Below are 24,058 nucleotides of genomic sequence, written 5' to 3'. Positions count from 1 at the left end.
TGTAGAAGGTCGTCTTATTCTGTCAGATCGTCTAGGTAGATTATCTGCAAGCTCTAACTGTAACTGCGAGCCTGTATCATCCGTAGTTACATCATCATCTACCTGAGGAATCTCACCCCCAGTCGTGGTTTCTTCATACTCACCAGGTACCTCTTCCACTGGATGCTCTACATCAACCGATACAGGAATAGAGATCTCGTGAGGACTGCCTACCCCGGTCTTCTCTAACTTCTTCAAATCATCGATTGTCTGGTCCTCAAAGAACACAACATCTTTGCTCCTAATGATCTTCCTGCTATTATGATCCTAAAACCTGTACCCAAACTCTTCATGCGCATAACCCAAGAAGATGCATTGTTTTGCTTTAGCATCGAGTTTCGATCTTTCATCTCGAGGAATATGAACAGATGCCCTGCACCCGAAGACTCTGAGATGCTTGTACGATACTTTCTTGCCGGTCCACACCTGCTGGGGTACATCTCCATCAAGTGCAACTGACGATGTAAGATTAATAAGATCAACCGCTGTCCTCATTGTCTCGCCCCAAAAAGACTTAGACAGTTTCACCTGAGAAAGCATACAACGAACTCTCTCAACAATTGTGCGGTTCATCCTCTTTGCAAGCCTGTTCTGCTGTGGTGTCTTCGGTACCGTCTTCTCAAGTTTGATACCGTGAGTCCTACAATAGTTCTCGAAAGGACCCCTGTACTCACCACCATTATCAGCTCTAACACATTTCAGCTTCATGCCCATTTCTCTTTCCACTGTTACATGGAAGTTCTTAAAAATATCAGTCACCTGATCTTTAGTTCTTATAAGGTAAGCCCAAACCTTCCTAGAATGATCATCTATAAAGGTCACAAAATAGAGAGCACCACCAAGAGATCTATCTGACATGAAACAAACATCAGTATGCACAAGATCAAGTATATGATCGCATCTAGAGGGACGACTTCTAGCAAAAGAAACTCTCCTTTGCTTACCAGCTAAACAGTGATCACAAGTGCTCAAGTGCATATCTTTAACGGGTAAAGACTGCTTTCTAGCAAGAATTTGAATAATTTTCTTGTTGATATGCCCAAGTCTCCTGTGCTATAGCTCGATATGATAATCCTCAGCAACATTAACCTGACCGGAGTTGTGCTTGGCACGCAACCTGTAGAGAGTGTCGGTCTTTTGACCTCGTGCCACAATCAACGAACCCTTGGAGAGCTTTCATCTCCCATTGCTAAATTCGTTACTGTAACCTTCATCATCAAGCAGACCTGTCGAGATTAGGTTAAGGCGAAGTTCTGGAATATGCCTCACCTTCTTCAGAAGCAACTTGCAGCCAAGCTCGGTCTCTAGACAGACATCACCAATACCGAAAATCTTGCATGACTGTCCATTTCCCATTCTCACATAACCATAGTCCCCGGTAGTGTAAGATGAGAAGAAATCCCGATGAGGAGTGACATGAAACAAGGCACCTGTATCTGCAACCCAGGTAAAGTCCTGACACGTGAAATTCATATAGGTTTCATCACAAACGATGTAGATCTCTCCATCAGATGCCACTGCTGTAGTGCCTTCTTCCTTCTTACTCTCACCGTTGCCATTATGATTTTTTTTTCAGAGCTCTACACTCCCTTTTCTAATGTCCCTCTTTTCCATAGTGATAGCAAGTGACCCTTTTCCTCGTCTTCGACTTTGATCTACCCCTTGATTTGTCACGTGAGTTACCATGCTTGGAATTTCACTTCTCCCCCATTGTTCCGTAACCAAAGCTTCAGACCGAATGGAAATCCCAGAGCTTTTCTTTCTAGTCCCCTCATTAAATAAACTATATGTCACCGTGGCCAACGATAACTTCCCATTTGGCGCAGAATTGCTCAATGCAACCACAAGTGTGTCCCAATTATCCGGTAGAGTCCCTAAAAGTAGACAAGCCTGCAACTCATCGGGTAGTATTATCTCCAAGTTCGTCAGCTGGTTAACAATATCCTGGAAATTGCTCATGTGCACAGTCATATCACCTCCATCCTGGTAACGAAGATGAACCAACTTCTTCACGAGAAAGGCCTTATTTTGCGGTGTCTTCCTCGCATAGAGATTTGTCAACTTATCCCATAAAGCTTTGGCATTCGTCTCCTGAGCAACACGATGATAAATACTATTGTTTATCCACTGCCGAATTAAACCAATAGTCTTCCGATTTGTTCGTTCCCAAGCCTTGTCATCCTTATCTTTGGGTTTCGCGGAATCCCCTTCAGTGGAATCGTACAAGTCCCTGCAAAATAGAAGATCCTCCATCCGAGACTTCCATATAGAGTAGTTGGTTGCATTCAACTAGAACATAGATCCTGTAGACTCCTCCATCTCGAAAACACCGAAAAAAACTCAAACTTCTCTAACTCGAGGCTCTGATACCACTTGTTAGGAAGGGATGTGCTCAACCAAACAACAACGCAGCGATTAATCTTCCTCCCCTACTAGTGTAATCGAGATAGGAACTAATCAAATTAACCAACAAGCAGTAAAGAAAAGAACACTGAGAATTTTACGTGGAAAACCTCGATGTGGGGAATAACCACGAGACCAACTCCGAATCAACGATCCACTATGAATGAAGATTATACAATGTCTTTCATCAAGGGTAAACCCTTGGATCACCAAACTTAAGAGAAATACTCTCTTGGATCACCCAAACACTAAATTCGTCACCCACACCGGGTGGTTCACAAAGTCAGCTAAAACAACACCTACAGAGTTCGAATAGAAATTCTGACCGTTCAGAACTTAGCTCCACACGTTGTGAAGCCTCTATCAAAATTTCGTCCAATCGGAGTTTTTTTACCATTCCGATCGAGGTTTGATCTCCAGCTGGTCGGACTGAAATTCTGCTCTGCTGCTCTCTGTATTCTGCTGCTTTTCTGTTCAGTTCTTCTCTACAGATCAGCCATTGTGCTGCAAAATAAACCCTATCAAAAGTGGGTCATTTGGCCTATTAAAAGCCCAATAAAAGCCCAATATGATTTGAGCCCAACTTCCTCCAAATTAGAGGGATACCCAACATTTCCTTTTTTTTGCCACAGGATCAAACGTATTTCAAGAGCAAAAACTTGTCAACAAAGGGTAAGTGATCTTGTTTTATTACCAAATCGTGCAGAATATCCAAGGGATTAATAGCATAGTCTCTCTATTCAAACCAAAGGAAAGTCGAAACAAGAAATTTAATAGCAGCAGCTAATAATAACTAATGATTCAAAAAATAAGTTCGTGCTTCAAAAGCATAGAAGCCATTCCTCTAGTTTCTATCTACTAAGGAGAAGAATAACCAGCAAGCGCAATCCACAGTAAAACTTATCCAAGAACTATCAACCAAGTGAATTCCTACTACTTGGAATCCATTACACTAGTTTCTATCACAGCTATCAAAACTGAAAATCCTCTTAAAATAAGTAGGGAATTTCCAGCGAGCAAATCTACAATAAAGCTTATCCAAGAACTTAAAATATCTCTTTAAGCAAACCAATGGATGCAGCAAAATCCAATATTTAACTAAAATTTTACCTCTACATGACGCTCCAGCTTGTCTAGTTTCGCTTGCACAACTGCCAACTTTTCATTCAATTGGCAAATTTGCTCATCCTTTTCATTTTCTACCTGAATTTCCACCGAAGCCAGATGACGAGTAGCTAAATCTGTTGGAGTTGGACCTATGCCAAAGCATCAGATATATCCTGACCTTTCTCGTCCTAACACTCGAGAAACTATATCATCATGGGTAGATACATGACTTTCTGCAAGTTTAGGATATTGTTCCCTAACATTTTTCATGTGTTCTTGTGACATATCACATCAAAACCATCATATACAATTATATATTATAGGATTTATTGCACCATATAGCCTAACGTTCACATATATTCTTAGATCTATCCCAACGTCATTTTTTTGCCTGAGATATCTCAATGTTGCTATTTTTGTTTTACCATCTATCCCCTGAAGATAGATGGTGACATCAAATTAGCAACGTTGGGATAGATCTAAAAATATCTATCAACGTTAGGCTGTATGGTGCAATATACCTAAAACATAAAACAGGTCAACAATAAAATCAACTAAAATCCATACAATTGCTGTTGCAGCATCCTCATCCATTGGCATCTTATCCTTTTTCCTTTCATGAGCTATGGTGAATGCCACATCTCTGCTTACCGATTGACCCGTTTTAGTCTCCTAACATGTGATTTCATATCACGTTACTTAGTAAATAATAGATCTATTTCTTAAGAAGAATAAACTCTACTTACAATCTCATCAATGACAGTGGCATAACTCTTCTTCCCCAAGGCATGTGGCATCTTTTGCTTTGATCGATTATTTCAGTTGGTCTCACAGATTTCCCAGGGACATAAACTATAATTAACACTGAAGTAACTCAAAAGTAAAAATAAGAAGCATATATATAGATATAACCAATGCAAAGCACTAGACGCCAATATATAAATGTATATAGATGCTTTTACCTTTCCTTTTTTAGAATTCCCATGGGAAACAAGAGCAGACTATTGATTTTTATCTGAGACTCTATCAGGAACATGGCTCAAATGATAGGATAACAGCTTCGAGCTATCATAAATTCATAATGCATAGCTTTCAGATTGCTTTTCCAATTCCTCCATTTAGAGTTTATTGATTTTAACACCTACTTGATCATAGTCCTAGAGCGAGGATAAGAGAAATTTGCCTACATAAATGAAACATTGAGTACGTCATTCAGTAACTAAATACCATGGTTCAAATATAGTAGCAACTAAAAGTGAAAGTGCCTCCACAACTTCGATCATTGCTTCTTTAAGAGAATCAATAATTTCTTTCCAATTCAGGTTTATTGGAGCCATGTCATGATGTCTAGCAATGGTAGGACCCCAGCCGCTGGGCCAACACTCTGCTTTCTCTTGCTTAGACGAACAGCAATGCGTTGTCTACGTGGTAAATTCCACACATCTGGCATGAAAGTGTATCCACGTGTTTTTCTTTTCTTAACAGGACCTATTGCATAAATGAAAGAGAAATACACAGAAAGTCAAAGGATACATATAGCTTAACTTGTGATTTCATATCGTATTTACTGAGTGAAAGACTGTTAATGGAAATCCATGAATAACCCAAAAGTGAAGTAATTGCAAAAGCCCAGATAGAAAGACATAATTGCTCATTCATTGAAAATTTATTTCCCAAACTCAAGTTTCCATAAAGAAGTTGTCCTATCCACATCACATAAGCAGATCCTCACAGAATTTTTGACAATAAGAAGGCATCAATATTCCAATCTCTAATTTTTATCGCATCACATAATCAAATCCTCATAGAATTTTCCATAAACAAACAACAAAACTGAATATGCACAAAAAGAAGTACAAACAGATCGAACACACAAATGAAAATGCTCACTCTCAGTGGCACTTTTAGCCTCAGAGGATTTGACTGTTGCCTCCTGATTAGTTTCATTTTTTGATGTATTCTCCACTTTACATGAACTAAAGCGCTTGGTCTTGGCCATAAGAGATTCTCACTGCATAGAAAAAGCTCTTACGAAATATATTGATCATGTCAACCTAAACAATGTTAGACAAAAAAAAAGAAAAAAAACAAGTGATAAGTACAGAAAAAAAGATATTAGTCTAATATCAATGTAAACAAGTGATAGATGTTAAACTATCTGAAATTAAAGTAATAACAATGGGGAAATGTTAAGTGTACTCTAACATTCACCAATAAATGCTCTAAGAAAAGAACCCAATGTTTATTACAATGCACATAGAAAATCAAGAACCAACTAAATCGGAAGCAATATTTTGCCTGGTGGGAACCCAATGTTGATTACGTTGCTTCAAGTACACAATGGGATATCCTCGAAGATTACCTGGTGGGAACTTTCACCGTCTTTAATATTTTGCAAAATGTATCCTTCTCTTTAATGGACATAGAGAAGCAAGCATGTGGGAGATATGCCTTAATCACGTTGTTGGAGATGAAGTTCGGGTCTTATCCCCATTTCTTGGAGGTCCAAACGTGCTTTCACATTGTCTTTATTGCTATTCTAGTCAAGATTCAGCAACGTTCCAAGTATATTATCACACACATTCTTTTCAATGTGCATCACGTCAAGATTATGACGCAACAGATTAAACTCCTAGTAAGGTAACTCAAAGAACACACTTCGTTTAGTCCAAGGACCATTCATCTCATTACTTTTCTCCTTGCTTATCTTCTACCTAGATCTTCGCCCATTATTTTTTCCATAGTTGAAGTGCTTCCCTTGGAGTTGGTTTAAAATCAAAGTACCAGAGGGTCGAAGTGGAGCTTGCCTAGATTCTTGGTTCCCATCAAAAGAGCCACTTTCTCTTCGAAATCTGTGATTTGGCTCCAAAAATCTCTGATGGCCCATATAACAAAACTTTCCACCATGTTTAAGCCATCCCGGGTCTGTATCAAAATTACAGGAAGGACATGCCAGTTCACCTTTCGTGCTCCACCCAGATAGATTACAATATGCTGGGAAATCACTAATTGTCCATAATAGAGCTGCATGCATTCGAATTTTTTTTTACTCATAGCATCATACGTATCAACCCCATTTTCTCACAATTGCTTTAATTCATCAATTAGAGGCATTAAAAAGGCATCTATATTGTTTCCCGGTCCTAGAGGCCCTGGAATAAGCATTGATAATATTAGGAAATCTTGCTTCATGAAAACTCTTGAAGGTAAATTGTACGGTAATAAAACTACTGGCCATGTACTGTGCGACACATTCATTGTTCTAAAGGGATTGAAACCATCAGAGGATAATCCTAGCCAAACATTGCGTGGATCTAAGGCAAACTTTGGATATGGAAGTGCAAAGTCTTCCCATGCGTTTGAGTCTGCAGGGTGCCTCAGTAAGTGGTCTTTCTTACAGCCTTCTTCATGCCACTTCATGATGGAAGCTGGTTTTGAAGATGTGACAGCCTCAAAAGCCTCGGAATTAAAGGAAAATACCGCAAGATTTTTGCGGGATTTTTGTTCTGGTTCTTCTCATTGCTCTTGCCACGAGTTATGTTACTTTTCCATCTTGATGCACCACATCTAAAGCATACTTCAGCAGTCTCGTTATCTTTCCAATACAACATACAGTCATTATGCATGCATGGATTTTGATATATCAGATACCCACATCTCCAAGAGGCTTTTTAGTTTCGTAGGCCGACTTTGGTAGCCCAACTTCATAAAATGCACGATTTAATATCCCAAGCAAAATATTAAAGGACTTGCTACTCCATCCACTAGAGCATTTTAAGTGGCAAAGCCGCACAATAAATGAAAGTTTACTGAAGCTTGAGCAACCAGGATATGCAGCATCACTAAGGAGATTTTGAAACTTCTGTGAATATGCAGTATTGTCTCCTTGATCTTCTAGAGAATTTTCTTCATGTTTATTTAAATTGCTTGCGTGGATATCACGCAACAATTCATTCATATGGTCCATAGGCAAGCTGTCTCCCTTAGGTACAGAGTTAGAAGATGACGCCTGTTTTAGGACCAATTCCAAGCTATCCATGGAAAATCCACTTAGTATACCCTTTTAGAAACCCATTGCAAATAAGATGTTCATTCACATTCTACTCATCTAAATATGTAGCATTGCAGCAGTGTCTGCAAGGGCACAAAATCTTCTCATATCGAACAACCATATCAAATGCAAATTTTATAAATTCTGAAACTCCTTTTCGATACTCTAAGGGAAACTCTATTTTCGATTTGAATCCAACTCATGTCTATGTTATCCCGTGAGAATGGGAGTATCTAAAAGTATCCAGCAAGTAAGAATGCAACGAGTAAAAACAAAAAAATTCCTATTTTGAAAATTTATATATATATATATATATATATATATATATCATAAATATCAATCAAGGCTTTTTTGCCAGGCAAAAATATCTCTCCAGAAATATGAATAAAGAATTAACACAAGTACTTGCTCTCCTAATAATAAAATAATTTTTCCCAATGTAATAAAGACAAAGTACAAACAAATAAAATAATATACAAGCACAACAAAGAGATTGATTTTTAACCCGAAGAGGAATAAAAGAGCGCTAAGTGTGTGTCTATAAGAAAATATATTTGCATGAGAGAGAAAGCAAAGTCAAAGGGTTTCGTTCGGGTTCCAGGCACCGGATGAAAATTACCAAAAGGATTTCGTCTCCTAATGCCACATGGCAACCAAGCCTCTGTTGAATGCAAAGAGAACCTACTAGACAAAATGAGTTGATCAGTCACCCAAAAAAAAAAAGAGGGATCTGGCTACATACACGTGTGAACATTTGGGCTGTTCCCATTGGTGAACGTTGAAGCCCAGATGCTGAAGAGCGAATTAAAACCCAAATGTTTCATGGACTACATCCATCGAGAAAAAAAAAAAAAAAGAGTTCAAGACATGCACGGTTTTACACTCTTCCAAATTGAGTCGTGCGCAGTCTCAGCGGGGCATCTGTAGGCAACAAAAATTTTTAAGTTACAGTACAAATTGCACCCGTTAAATCCATTATTTTAGTCCGTTAAATCCATTATTTTAGTGCCCGAATAAATGTGGTACTAATGTGCGGGACTTGATGGTGAGACGAGTAAAATGCCACATGCGCGGGTGACGCGACACATTAATACATGAAACGTGTCAAATACGTACGAGTTTGGTATCCGCCATACAAATATATGATGGTGACTTGACTTATTTGGAATTATCTGAAATAATAAATTAATTTCATATACTTATCAGATATATCTGTAACCAATAAAATCTAGGCGATTACGAAAAGTTTCATAATATCTTATACTAGATGATTATTTTTATTTAAATAAATAAGATAATTATCTCTAATTGACAATCATGTGAGAGTATTTGGATCACCATTTTCTCCCCTCTCCTCATAAACGAACAACGAAGAATGAGGCACAAAGACCGGGATAAACTCTGCAAAACTCAAGACTCCAACTCTCTCTCGAAGCCCACTGAACCAAAGACTCGGAGGACTTCACCAAGGATTCATCGGATTCAAGCCTCAAAGGCCCCAGTGGTTCCACCAATATCTCGACAGGATCAAGCTGCTCAAGCCCTCAATCGAGACTCTGCTACTTGTGGAAGAGAGTCAGAGGATTTCTATCTACCTTTACTTTCATTTACAAGTTTCCGACTAGAGATTTGTACACCCAGAACATTAATATAAATTCTATTTTGTCGCTCTTTTTCTTGTCTAACATAAGAGACTCGAAATTTGTTGCGTACGTGTAGTTTATAAAATATCAATAAAAGTATTTTTAAGTCATAATTGTTTGCATTTTTTAAATACATCTCGTAAAAATTATGTAAAATATATATAAATATAATGTCCCGCGCAACGCACGAGCAAGAAGACTAGTTATCAATTATGACAAATAAAGATCACAGATTGGAAGGAGGATGCGTCATGTGACCCGATTATCCAACTCTCAGTTCCACGTGAAAATTGACCTTCCAGTTCCAGAATGAACTTTACAATATCTTACTTTCACCGTATCGATCTATATAATTTGGTTATTTGATCATATTATTTGTACTTAGTAATATATATTTAATTTTTAAAAGATTAAAACAAATTCATGATAATTGAAAAAGAACTCATTGACTATCCTATAAATACAAGAAACAAATATCTATTTTTTAAATATCTTTTTAATCACTATAATTCTCATTAACATCCTCGCTCACAATTTACAGGGTTTATTATGTTTACTTGGTCAAACATATGTAATTTTGAACATAAGTTTTCTTTCGATCTATATATACTCATTTATATGCTTTTATGTGCTAGTTGTCTACATACAAAAATTGACAAAAAAAATTACAGCACCCGCGGATATCAACTAGATCCCTTTTCAACCAAGACTTTGACGGAAAACTATTGATGGTTTGGACAAAAAATAAAATCAGTCGATGTTTTATATCGAAAACAAGAAGAGTGTGGATGTTGATAGAACTTTTAAGATTATTTGTCCCACAATATACTTTTTACCAGAAAAAAGTACAAACAAAATAGAAAAATTACAATAATACCTATCTATCCAACCTTCGTTCAACGATCGGACTTCTGAAACATTCAACGACCTTTCCCACGTTCCGGTAATTTGCTTGCATAGACTTCAGCATCTGGTCCTCCTCCTCCTCCGACAAACTGAAGCCCCTTCTCATGCCGGGAGCTGCTCCTATGTCGATTTAACCCATCCGGCATCCCTTTCCTCATCTTCGGCCAAACCCCAGAAGAAGTCAGAATCAAGAAATTGCGCCGAAGCTACCCTCTTCTTGTCCCTTTTTCCTCCGGCCCCTCTAAGGTGGAATCCCCTTCAAGAACTGCGAAAAACCCTGATCATCGATCCTCCTGCAGAAGCCCCGTAGCTGTACGCGCTTGATCGCCGTCCAGCAGCCGCGTGGTCTAAGGTTGGGGTTTCAGTCTTCGAAACCCTAGACCCGATTCCCCGTTCTGTTCTTCGATTTTGGTTTCGGGTTTCTGTAGATACAGTAATTGTTTCTGCGGGAGGGATGGTCGTCCCGAAGGGCAATCTCCGCTCGAGGAATCCCGTCTTTCGCGGGGTTTTTAATGGGATTTGTGCTGTGGTATTGCTGTTCATGTTCTACAGCCAAGGTAATTTCTTTAGAAGTGTAAATGTGGTTGATTCGCCTTCCTTCATGCCCCCGAATTGGAGCTCGAGAGGGGATTTCAGTAATCCAGTGGGAATAATCCATAGGAGAATGGCGGAACTGGATGTCACGACGTCTAATTATACTCTTGGTTCTGATGGGTCGGGTTCGAATAATCTGACTGTGAAAGACCCTAAATTGTGCTCTGGATTGTTAGACCACAAGGGTTACAAGAACCGTTGTGACTACTTGATCGCGCACCCTGAGTGCAACTCCGGGGGGTTCTTTAATTATATTTGGTTCTTCTACTGTGACTGCGAAAAGTTCAGCCTTTTGGGATATGCAGTGCTTGCATTGTGGCTCGCAGCGTTGTTTTATTTGCTGGGCAACACTGCAGCGGATTACTTCTGCTGTAGCTTAGAGAAGCTTTCGAGTCTCTTAAGGTTGCCCCCAACAGTTGCAGGTGTTACTCTACTCCCGCTTGGGAATGGGGCCCCAGATGTGTTTGCCAGCATTGCTGCTTTTGTTGGCAAAGATGCAGGGGAGGTTGGACTCAATAGCGTCTTGGGAGGGGCTGTCTTTGTTACTTGCATTGTTGTGGGTGCGGTTTCCTTGTGTGTGGCTGATCAGCGGGTTCAGATCGATAAGAGGTGTTTCATCAGAGATATCTGCTTCTTCCTTTTTACTCTGATCTCACTCGGGATCATCCTAATTGTCGGTCAGGTGAGTGTTGGAGGAGCTATAGCATTTGTTTCGATATATGCGATCTATGCTTTTGCTGTTGCTGCTAATGAGATGTTGAGGAAACAAGTGAGGAAGTTAAGATTAGATTCTGTTACGCCTTTGCTTCCTGTACGAGGAAGTATCTTTTCTCATGGAAGTGAGGAGGATGAGTCCATATATGCTTCTTTCCTCGAAAAGGAGTCCGATTCCGATGTCCCCCATCTACAGAGCAAACTCCCCCACTGGATGTGGGCCTCGAATGTTGCTATATACTCGAACGAGACCACCAAGTCTGGTCCAGATAGCCCAAAGAACTTGTGGGGTTGGAATGATGAAGAGGCTCTAAATGAAAGGTCTTCTTACTTCAAGCTCTCGAAGCTGTTTTCTCTGCTGGAAATGCCTCTGACACTTCCGAGGAGGATGACCATCCCGGTTGTTGAGGAGGAGAGATGGTCAAAAGTTTATGCCATTGCAAGTGCTTCGTTAGCACCAATTCTTTTAGCATTTCTGTGGAGTACACAGGACGATGTCAGTATTCTAAGCAAGGAAATTGCTTATGCTGTTGGGATTGTTGCCGGGGGTATTCTTGGTGTTGCAGCTTATCTATACACTCGACCAGATCAGCCTCCTAGCACATTCCTGTTTCCATGGGTATTTGGCGGCTTCTTCATGAGCATAATATGGTTCTACATGGTAGCCAACGAGCTTGTCGCCCTTCTAGTGGCACTTGGAGTAATTTTTGGCATCAATCCATCCATTCTTGGATTGACAGTGTTGGCCTGGGGGAACTCAATGGGAGACCTAACATCCAATGTGGCACTGGCGATGCATGGTGGAGACAGCGTGCAGATTGCAATGTCGGGATGCTATGCTGGTCCCATGTTCAACACGCTTGCAGGGCTGGGCCTGTCGCTGCTCCTTGGCGCTTGGTCCCAGAAACCTGCTCCGTTTGTGGTGCCAGAGGACAGCAGCTTGTTCTGCACAATGGGTTTCCTGATAGCCGGCCTTGTTTGGGCCCTCATCATATTGCCAAGGAACAATATGAGACCGAATAAGCTGTTGGGGGTCGGGCTTATAGCAATCTATGCGCTGTTTCTCATCTTGAGGTTGACGACTTCAATGGGTGTGGTTCCATTGAGTGGTCTAGTTTAACTGTTGTGGGAAGTCTGAAGATGAATTACTGCCATCTAGAAGGTGATCAACGATCGCTTCAATCATGAGTGATGAAGAACGCACGCCTGCTGAACAAGATTTGATCACCACGCTGTGAGTTTTAGGTACTCGAGGGTGGAAAAGGAAAAGGTCATAGAATCATTTTCACCAATAGGTATAAAGATAGTGTTGTTTCTGTACATATTATCAAATTGTGCTCGTATGCTTGGCCGCTGTTCTCCATTCTTTGAAGCGGCTATAGTACGGAATTGTCTGTCTGGTACATATTGTTGAGAGGAGTCTTCGCTTTTGCTGTTTACAGCTACAATCCTTCGTTCATGCTGGGGTTTCTGCCATGGAAAGTGGTTTTGGTTCTGGTGGTGAATTAATGAATTTTCTCGATATGCCGGCACTGTGTTATGATTTGCTGGCATTGCTCTCAGCTGCAAACAAATCCTAAATGAGAAAATATCGTGTTGGATTTATATCATTTAACGTTATAAGCATATATTTAGTTTAACTGTTGGGATTTCGCATATATTGTTTCATTCCCTTCTAGAGTGGGGGATCGCTTATAACCTACAATAAATGGGTCAGCAACTGAAACTAATTATCGAGGGCCAGGGCCTACTAGGAAGTTTCAAAAGAAAGCAGAGGATAAAGGAACAAGCCAAGCTAGATTGAGCAGAAGCAGTCCTAATATCCTGGCATTTATGGAGAGATCTGGATGGAAAATAAGAGTGCTGCTTAATAAAGGGTCATTTTTTTGTGTATGATTTTGATGTATCTATACATATTCTTAATTCACAATTTACGATTTTGATTTATCTGGGCAAGTTCTACACTTTCAAGGTATTTAGACAAGTTTTAGTTCATTTCTTGTACCGTACTCTAACCATTCGATTTGGGTAAATTAATTTTATCACTTTTTCCATCATTTTGATGTATCTAGAAAAATTATAATTAATCCCGTTTGGTTTCAAATTTTTTTAACTCTACTCCATTTAATTCAATTTATTTTCAATTTAACAACAAAATTATTACTTTTTTTTTAAAAAAAATTAATCATTCAATTCAATTTTTAATATTAAATTCTCTTAATTATTAATTATTTTTTCGATAATTCAACAACACAATTATTATTTTCTCTCAACTATTCATTACTTTTTCACATTTTTTCTCATAATTCAACAACACAATCATTATAAATCATTTAAAATCAAAATTCAACTTTACTCAACTCTAAAATTAAATACAACCTTAGTTTTTCGTATTTGTGGATGAACTCGCTTTCGATGATAGCACCCTGACTATAGACTTACGGATGTGTGGTGTTCCTCTAAGGTCTCATTGACCATAAGCGCCCCAAACATGGAGACGAGAGGTCTTGATGGAAAGTAAGAGTGCAACTTAATAAAGTGTGTCTCAGTTTCTTTTTTCTTTTTTTTTTTGTTTCTTTGTGTATTATTTTGATGTATGTATACATATTCTTAATTCTCACTTATAGATTTTGATTTATCTAGGCAAGCTCTAAACTTCCAAGGTAGTTAGACAAGTTTTAATTAATTTCTTGTACCCTACTCTAACCATTCGATTTATGTAAGGTAATTTATCTCTTATTCCATCATTTTGATGTATGTAGTTAGAATATTATAACTAGTCGTACAACCGACACATTGCGTGGGCATTCAATTTTACTAAAATATAGTCAACCCATTTTATATAATTTTGGCAAGAATCTATCGATGAGTTTCACATTCTAATACTAAATAAATTCTATATTTATATTTTTTCTAAAAAAATAATTATTCTAGTAATATAAAAATAAAAATTTAGAATTATATAAATTAATGGCTGGAGAAAAAAATGGGAGAGGAATTTGAATAAGAACTATCGGGAATCAAAAAACAATTAGTGGGACAGGAGTCCGAGAAAGAAGAGTAAAAAATCACTTAATGGAAGAGGGGATAAATTTAATTGGATATGTAGCTTACGTGATAATTCCTCCCAGCATGGAAAAATTTATGCGGCAATTTCTCCTCGTACGAACAAAAGCTTTCATGAGAATGGTCTGAATTGCATAATATATATAGATATAGATATATAAAGACCCGAGAACAGTTTGAATTGCATAAAATATATACATATAGATACATAGATTGTCTTCGTCCAGTTATTAGAATCTCTCATTTTCCCACGGAGATGTGCTACTCGGCCAGACGCCACTCAGCCGACTCAGCCGAAGAACGTCTTTATCATTCTTTTCTGAAAAGTCCGTATATTATATACCGATAAAATGTTAGTATTTTATGTAAGTTCTTGTAATGACTATTTGAATAAAGACCTACAAAAATTTAATGATTACCTACAACTAAAACCATCTTTCCAATATATTATTAATTACTTTGCTTTTGAATCTTCAAATCTCACGCTTCTTTGATAAGTGAATTTCGCAATTATATATACATATATATATGTACAGAATCCTTCCCCATTATCCATAAAACACTGCCTTTTTTTTAGTCTTATAATTTATATATTATTAAATCGTTCCATTGTCAATTGTAAGTTATAAATAGAATATTAAAACTAATAAAAGAAATATTTTAAAGTACAAACAAAATCGAAATGTGCGGGAGGAATATATTATCATTTGAAGTATGATAAAAATTTATTTTTATAGTAATTTTAACCAATATTTGTTTCACAATTACACAAACTATGTAGTAAATTATATTAGTTTATGGTGAATATTTTACTAACTAATAATACAAAGGGAACACGATATATTATTGGAACAGGTCCATCGCATCATCCAGGATCAGAACCGAAGAGGGGAGAGGATGTGATATAGATGGGCCCGCCAGGGTGACAAATGTTAGCCCAAGAAGCTAAGGTTATTTATGAGTAGCCAGGAAATTGTTAATTCGTGGGAGGGAAATATATTTTCCAGTGGTCAAAGAACAAGCCCAAGTCCCAACTTCACATGCAAAATTAGAGCCGTTTGGAATGGGTAAGTATATTGTATTATTGGGAAAGTACGTACCAATATAACGCTAACAAAATAATGTCATGTGAAATAGAAAATACTAGGAAAATTGCGCTCTGCGGATCAAAGATTTGACTATTTGTAAGTAAATATAATATTGATATAACTTTCAAAAAACCTATATTACAATCCAAAATCATGTTATATATACGTGGATTTTTAGTTTTTATTCATAAAATGAATTTTAATTCAAATAATGATCCATAGTGATGTAGATCTAATATATATTATCCACACGAATAAATGATTTATTTTTATTAAATTCTCGTGTATACTAGAACTTGTATACTTAACATCAACATACATTGAAATTGCATTTGAAACACAAAGTATATAAAAACTAGAGCAAATCAATATTTCCTTCTTTTTTGTTATTATTTCGTAGTCTCATTTTTTTTACTCTCATCTTAATTCAGTGGCCTTCTACTCCTTATTCTTCTCTTTACTTTTGATTATAGTTTTTTCTCTGAATAATTTTTTATTATAGTTAAGATCGGTATTTTATAATTAAATTAGGTATGGAGTGAAATAAAATCGCGTCTACTACCATCAACACTAGTAGAATTGTAAGTATAATCATGAATTTATATAATATTGCATTCATCAATTAAGTGCAGAAGAGTCATACTTGAGGAACTCCCCCAAATCCAATCCATGATAAGTTTGGCATCAAGCTCAACAATAAGCTTTCAAATATTGCAACCACAAGCAAGAGTAAGCCCTTGTCGAAGTGTCTCCAGCTTAGCGACAGGGTTGGCCGTGATTCCTGGGTTTATTGTGTAGCCTATAATCCATCTGCCAAGGGTATCTCAAATGTGACCTCCCGCACTAGCCAACCCCAGGTTGCCCTTGGAGCAGCCGTCAGTGTTAAGCTTGTAGAAGCTATTAAGAGGGTTCCCATCTGACTTGGAGGGTGGTAGAGGGATGAAGTAAAGGTTTACCTGTGACGGCGTGGAACTCAGCCGCTATGTGAAGTGTGTGATCAAAAAGGTTGTTCTGCAAAGGTTTAGAGGAGAAGATTCTCGAGTATCGATTTTTCCAAAGATGTTAAGAGTGCAAAAGTGAAAAGCACTCCTCATGGGATGTTCAGGTTAGAAGGCTGGTCCAATGAGACATTGGCAAGAATCCAACTTTCCATAGGAGCCACAAAGGAGGCTCTTTTGGCCACACGGATTATATATTGTTGCCAAAATATGTGTGCAATGGAGCACTCCTTGAGTATGTGTTCCACAAATTCCATCATCCTGGAGCAAGCTGAGCAAATTGGCGAGATAGGGGAGCCACGTCGGGTAAGGAGAGAAGCAGTAGCAAGTTGGTCCTTGGGACAAAGCCAAAGGAAGTATTAGATTCTAGGGAGACAGGGACTCTTCCATAGCCAAGTCTAATCACTTGCAGAAGGGGTTGAGTCCTCAAATTGAAGTTGATAGGCAAATTTAGAGGAGAAACGACCATGTGGAGATGGAATCAGGGGTGTCATTCTTGGAGCCAATAGGTCAGCCTCGTATTGAGTTAATGATGTCCGATGGTAAAACGAAAGGTAGGGGGCTGAAGTCCCAAGACATTGAAGTAGTAATGACAGTTCTTACCAAACGAGTGGACTCGAGAGCTGGTAAAGGCCCTTGGATGCAGTTTCGCAGAATAGTGACACCAACCCAACTGTTAATCCAGAATTGAGCAAGGGATCCATTACCAATTCGCCATTTTGCTCCTTTTCCCCATCAAAGTAATGGAGCCTTTCCAATGTTGAGTCGGGCTTTGGATATTGAATTTATGATGAAGGAGACGTGCCCAAGGTGCGGCCGAAGAGACAACTCTTGAGACCATGTTGCCAAGGAGCGTTCTATTCCAAAAAGCAAGCCGAGTGATGCGAAGACCCTTCGTATTTTTGGGTTTTGTGACCTCTTCCCAAGAGACTAGATGTAGCTTCCTTTTTTCTATTGTGGTACCCCAAAGGAAATCACGATTAATTTTTTCTAAGGCAGAAGTGATGGATTGAGGGAAGATAGAGCATTGCATATAGTAAGATGAAACAGCCGCACAAGAGGATTCGATGAGGGTGGTCGGACCATCCATTAAGAGGAGATTCGATTTCCATCCCACTAACTTGGATCGGATCGAACTTTCTCTACTACGAAGGAGAAGTCTGATTCCTTTCGGGTCGAAAGAGCTATTGGAAAACCCAAGATACTTTCCTAAGTCACATGTTTCTTGAACCCCAAAGACTGAACACACATGGGTTTGGTGGGCAGTAAGCGTGTTTTGGGAAAGAGGGGCTTTGACTTGTTGAAGTTGACCCTCATACTTGATTCTTTACAGAAGAAGACAAATTGAATTATTGAGGCATCAATTGTTCGAATCAAGAGAATATCATCGGCGATTAAGAGATGGGACAAGTAGAGATTTCCATGTACTGGTTTGATGCCCTTCCAAGCTTTGGAATCTACGACATCCTCTATAAGATTAACCAAGTACGCCATGCATAGGTGGAGATGTATGGTGATAAGGGGTCACCTTGACGAATTCCATGAGAAGGGTGAACTTGTCCAGGCATCCACCATTTATGAGAACAGAGATGGTGGTGGAACAAATGCATGATAGAGTCAAATCGATCTACGCCTTTGGGGAGGAAAAGTGGTGGAGGACCTTACAAATGGAAGACCACTCTAGTCAGTCAAAGGCCTTTTCAAGGTCAAATTTCAATACGAAACCTCCACTACTTCCCTTGCAAGTTCTAAAGGATTGCATCACTTCACAGAGGAGGATTACATTATTAGATGTCTCCGTCCGGGAATGAAACCGCACTAGAAGAGTGATATGAGATCTTCGAGATATGGACGTAATCGTCGAACAAGAATTTTAGAGATAATCTTGTAAACGGTATTACAAAGACTGATTGGTCTGAATTGCGTAATAGTCTCTGGGGAGTCACATTTGGAGATCAATGAGATAACAGTATGGTTCAAACCTTTGGGAAGATCTGAGGATGCAAAGAAACGGAGCATAACTTGCTCGACTGAAGCTCCAACAATTTCCCAACATCTCTGATAAAAATAGGCATAGAGGTCGTCGGGTACTGGAGCCTTATAGGGCCTAATAGAGAATATGGCATTAGAGATATCATTTGCAAGGATAGGGCGGATAAGGGAAGCAAATCGCAAGTCATTGATGGTCATTCTCCATTGAGGCCCGGGGAGAACAGGTCAATATGAGGTGACTTCCTCAGAACCAAATCTATTCACAAAGTGGGACTGGATAAGGTTCTTAAGGGCTGACTGGTCATGGATCCATTCACTAGTGGGCTTCAAAGGGCAATAATTTTATTTCTTCAACGGTGGATGATTGTGGAAACAAGGAAAAAGTGGGTATCGCGATCGCCATTAGTGATCCAATTAGTTCTTGCTTTTAGAGCCCAAACAAAATGTAAAGGTCATACATTTCTGTGCTACTCTCAAAAGGTCGTGTTGTATTTAGAAAAAAATGCGAATTTCGTGCTTTTCTATGCTATTTTTCAAAAATCGTGCAATATTTTAAAAAAAGTATAAAGGTAGTGTTTTTCTGAGTGATTAACTCTTATATTAAATATAAATATTTAAAAATTTAAATTTGTAAATGGTTAATTACTTAATTTCTGATAAATTATTAATTATTAATTTAAAATAATAAAATAACGATTCTAGCGCAAGGCGGGGATAGTATCACTAATTTCCTCTAAATTTGGCCGTCCTATCAGTCCATCCCCGCCTTCCTTGTCCTCTCTATTTCGGCCAAAATGGATGAGACAGATCAGTTCATAGCATTAATTGCTCAGTTTGCCACCTGAAATTCAGCTCCCAAGTTGTCCTCATTCTCATTCTTGGCCTATGCAATTCAATCCATTCTAGCTTTTAAGGTAAGCTCTCCGGATGTTAACAATGAGAGGTTTTAGTGTCGCGTCAACCTTTTGGCAATTTTAGGAGTTCTTAATTGATCGAAGACCTTTTATTTTCATGCATTAATTTGTACAAGAAGTATGAATTTCCTTTTTCCCCGAAGAGTCTGTTATACAATATACAGTACAAATGTCATTGTAGAAAGTATTTTTAAAACTAATTTTAAAAAATATATAAAAAATTAAGAATCTACGCAACACGCAAAATGACAGACTAATTTTTTAAATTTAAGCGTCTACCGAGAAATCAACTCATATGGTACGGCCTCTTCAAAAACTTCTTTTGGCCAGGCATGAGGCTACAAGGTTAAGCAATCCAAAATTTCACAGGTTTCACAATATCAACCAACATCCTTTTGATTCGAGAGTCATAATTAGCCTAAGATGTCCTTGAATTATATATACGTTAATTCTCCAGCATACATAGTTTCGATAGTTTTGTGTCTTTGGTCAAGCGTTCGATCTCCAAACTAATTAGATGGTTAACAAGCACTATTGAGAGCAGATATATGCATCGATGCCCATGGGATAGATCCTGTCCGTAGATTATGATGATTATGAACCCAATACATAAATAATCCAGAAATTGGCAATATAGAAGAACGAATTAAAAAGCAGAAAAGAATGGCCTGCGGATGTGCAGGACGAACCAATGCATGTCGCTTAAGTGGTGAGGTTTGGGTAATATCATTAAGTAACATTTAATGCATTGATTGTAGTTTCCTGTTCAAGGCTATTCATTTACACCAAGCTCCAGATTCCCATAAGCAACCGCCGTAATAAACGGACACGGCAGTCTCACTAGACATCGAACCAGTAACCTCTAGTATAACAAGTAAAGATCTGCGTTATTGCGCTATACCCTCTTTCGATCAAGGGGACGGTTTATTATTCCTAAAAGTAGATCCTCCCGTATCGATCTTTTCCAGTGCACACACTGAATTAATAACACGAAACATTTGGATCATGACCTACCAACACCAGGCGATAATTTTCTCATGTAATTTGAGCAGAGAAAGATCAGTGTGGTCACTAAGTTTTGAGATTTCAAATGACATTAGATATCGTCCTAGTTAAATTGAGCGTTGGAGTGCGAAAAGGACTAGCGAAATAGGAGCTCATTTGAGGCTCACCACATGAATGATTCGATGAGAATCAATCGGTAGTACTAGACAGATCATGATGCATCTTAGTTTTTCTATTTTGAGAAACCGCTTGTTTTCAAACCTCATCTGCTAACATATACAGCATATTATTATAATTATCCATTTAATTATTTGTTTTGGCTGAAAGGATAAATTTCTTCTGTTAACTTATTAGGGAAAAAACAAAACTAATTATAGAAAGAATATATTCCTCTTTTATGTGCATTATTTTTTCGATTACAAGAAAGGTTTACGGCCTAATACAAGGAAATAAAAATCCTAAATATCTAGTATATAGTTACATGTAGTCCCATTGTGTATCGAACCTCAGACATTTTGGTCACTAGACGAAATGTGCGTCACTGCGCTAAATCCTCTCTTGATTTCTTATATGCACTATTGACTATATGAAAGTCCAACGGCATCAAGCTAACTCATCTAGGTACAAATCTGTCTGCTTACTACGAGATAAAAGTTTCCAATTTTGAATTTTCTCATTTCAAAAAATTTGAACCCAAGCTCTTAATTAAGGAGAATAAGTGCGAATCATTTAAATCAAATTTGAGCAGGTTCAGCTCGCTAAGGGATAAAAATCTTTTAACCGCGGATATTTTGTATTCACAAAACTTGAAACGAAACCTCATTCAAAAGAAAAAAAGATATCGAATTACCTGAATCAACTCAGTAAAGAAAAAAAAAACTTTTGGTATGGGTTTCGGATGCATTCCTCTTCTCCTTTATTTTATCCAGAAAAAAAAGAATAGTGTAGCTGCAAGTTGTGCTGGGGGAGTGTCTGCCAGTGAGCCGCTTTCCAACTAATGTCTCGTGAAATGTTAATAGCACGGAAAAGGCCAAATGCATATTCTGTCATTGTTCTGCCCTTTTCCAGCCTTCCACCTCACCAAATTCTGGGCAAGTATAATCCATTTGATAATCCAAGACAAAATCCATCGAGCTTAACTTCCCAAAACTCGATTATTATATGCTTAACTCCTAATCAATCAGTTAATTTGTTATCAAGCTCGCAGAATCTAATCACACTTCGGTCCAAAGTCAGTCCTCATCCGTCACGAGTGCGCCGGCCCCGATAGAGAATATAATAGCAAGGAAACACTGAAAATTAATGTGTCGGGGCATTGGAGGTAGTAGATTATCACATATGCAGTGGCACTATGCAGCAGTAGATCGCTCTGACACTCCTCTTCTTACGGTCGGCATATAAACGTGAACCCCGTTATGCAATGTCGTCCGTTAATTGACATTAAGACTCATTGGTAATATAATATAATATTCAACTTTTTATACCGGATTTACTGTAAGGATGATTTGAAATCTCAATCTATGTAACAGTCCCCGATGGCCTGTTTCTTTTTGGTTAAGACTACAGGTGTTGCTGTTGGCTGAGACTAATTTCGTTCGGTTATCGGCCCGGTCTGGTGATAACCCCCTACGGTATAAAATGCTTTCATATCTTCATTCTCTTCTTCGTCCTTTCTCCTCTCCTTCAACTCCATGGCTTCGACTTTAAACATTGTAAGATCAATCTTCCTAGTCTCTGCAATACTCCTCTCAACAACCAATGCTCTCGCGGATACTTCTTCGACTTCGAATTCCCTCAATGCCCACCTCGCAGCAATCAAATCTATTTGCAAAGAAACGCCTTACCCCGATCTGTGCATCGAATCGCTGAAGCTCTCCATCTCCATCAACATTACCCCGAACATCCTCACCTTCCTCCTCCATACCCTCGAGGCCGCCATCTCCGAAGCCACGAAGCTCAACACGCTCCTCTTCGACATCTTCCTTGGCCACTCAAAACTTAACATCATTGAACACCAGAAGGGAACCCTCCAAGACTGCAAGGATCTCCACCAAGTCACCGTTTCCTCCTTGCAAAGATCGGTCTCCCAGTCCTGGCTTGGAGATTCCCGGAAATTACCGAACGCATGGGCCTATCTCAGCGCAGCGCTTACGAACAAGGCGACATGCCTCGAGGAGCTGAGCTCTGCCTCAGGGCCCGCGAAGCCCATCCTGGTGAATTCCGTCCTTAGCACCTACAAGCACGTGAGCAACTCCCTCGCGATTCTGGCTGGACAGGTGGCCAAGAAGCCATCCCGGGCGGGCCGGAAGCTGACTAGCTTCCCAGAATGGGTCTCCGAGAATGCCAGGCGTGTGCTGGAGGACGACGAGTACGATCCAAGCGAGGTGATCACTGTGGCAGCAGATGGAACCGGGAACTTCACCAGGGTGAGTGACGCGATAAATTTTGCGCCGAATAACAGCTACGACAGGACTATAATCTACGTGAAGGAAGGTGTATATACGGAGAATGTAGAGATCCCAAGCTATAAGATGAACATTGTTCTGCTCGGGGATGGTGCCGATGTTACTGTGATTACTGGGAACAGGAGTGTTGCTGATGGCTGGACTACCTTTAGATCTGCCACTGTTGGTTAGTTTCACAGACGACTACTTTCCTTTTCTATGGTCCTGTCTTGTTAATATGCTTTGATCTTTGGTTTCTTCAGCGGTATCAGGAGAAGGTTTCCTGGCACGGGATATTGCCTTCGAGAACACAGCAGGGCCTGCGAAGCACCAGGCGGTGGCGCTGCGCGTGAATGCGGACTTCTCGGCCTTCTACAGGTGCTCTATGAGTGCCTATCAGGACACCCTGTATGTTCACTCATTTAGGCAGTTTTACAGGGAGTGTGACATCTCGGGAACTATCGACTACATCTTTGGGAATGCGGCGGCCGTTTTCCAGGGCTGCAATATAATCTCGAGAATGCCAATGCCAGGCCAGTTCACAGTCATCACTGCCCAGTCCAGAGAAACTCCGGACCAGAACACGGGGATCTCCATCCAGAACTGCTCAATTCTGGCCATGGAGGACCTGGTCTCGAATTCCGGCAGTGTAAACAGCTATCTGGGCAGGCCCTGGAGAAACTACTCTAGGACTGTCGTAATGGAGTCCTACATTGATGGGTTCATTGACCCCAGTGGTTGGACCCGATGGTCGGGAGACGAGGGGCTGGACACACTCTACTACGGCGAATACGAGAATTATGGTCCGGGCTCCAGCGCTGACAACCGAGTCACTTGGCCTGGATACCACGTCCTGGACTACTACGAGGCATACAATTTCACGGTCTCGGAGTTTATTACCAGCGAGGAGTGGCTCGAATCAACTTCATTTCCTTACGATGACGGAATTTGACATTTCGTGATTAGGCTTCATGTCAATACTTAAAAAGTTTATACGAGATGGCATCATTTAGGGTATATCTATCACTTCAGTGTTTGTGACGAGAAGTCATTAAGGTTCCCTTTTCAAGTTACAAGTTATTGAATTTCCATTA

General features: G+C 39.3%; 2 protein-coding genes across 2 annotated transcripts; both read left to right on the top strand.

The window, feature by feature from the left end:
* The first annotated feature begins 10,125 nt into the window (after nt 1-10,125).
* Nucleotides 10,126-13,062, top strand: LOC116196393 (cation/calcium exchanger 4-like). Its single transcript, XM_031526078.1, has one exon. The coding sequence runs from the start codon at nt 10,604-10,606 to the stop codon at nt 12,575-12,577; it is 1,974 nt and encodes a 657-aa protein (XP_031381938.1). The 5' UTR covers nt 10,126-10,603; the 3' UTR covers nt 12,578-13,062.
* Nucleotides 13,063-22,110: 9,048 nt separating this feature from the next.
* Nucleotides 22,111-24,058, top strand: LOC116194294 (probable pectinesterase/pectinesterase inhibitor 12). The gene is made up of 2 exons (XM_031523071.1): nt 22,111-23,151; nt 23,228-24,058. The coding sequence occupies exons 1-2, from the start codon at nt 22,212-22,214 to the stop codon at nt 23,914-23,916; spliced, it is 1,629 nt and encodes a 542-aa protein (XP_031378931.1). The 5' UTR covers nt 22,111-22,211; the 3' UTR covers nt 23,917-24,058.

This window comes from Punica granatum, chromosome 2 (assembly GCF_007655135.1).
Source record: "Punica granatum isolate Tunisia-2019 chromosome 2, ASM765513v2, whole genome shotgun sequence".
Classification (NCBI taxonomy): Eukaryota; Viridiplantae; Streptophyta; class Magnoliopsida; order Myrtales; family Lythraceae; genus Punica; species Punica granatum.
This window is presented reverse-complemented; position numbering and strand designations above follow the sequence as displayed.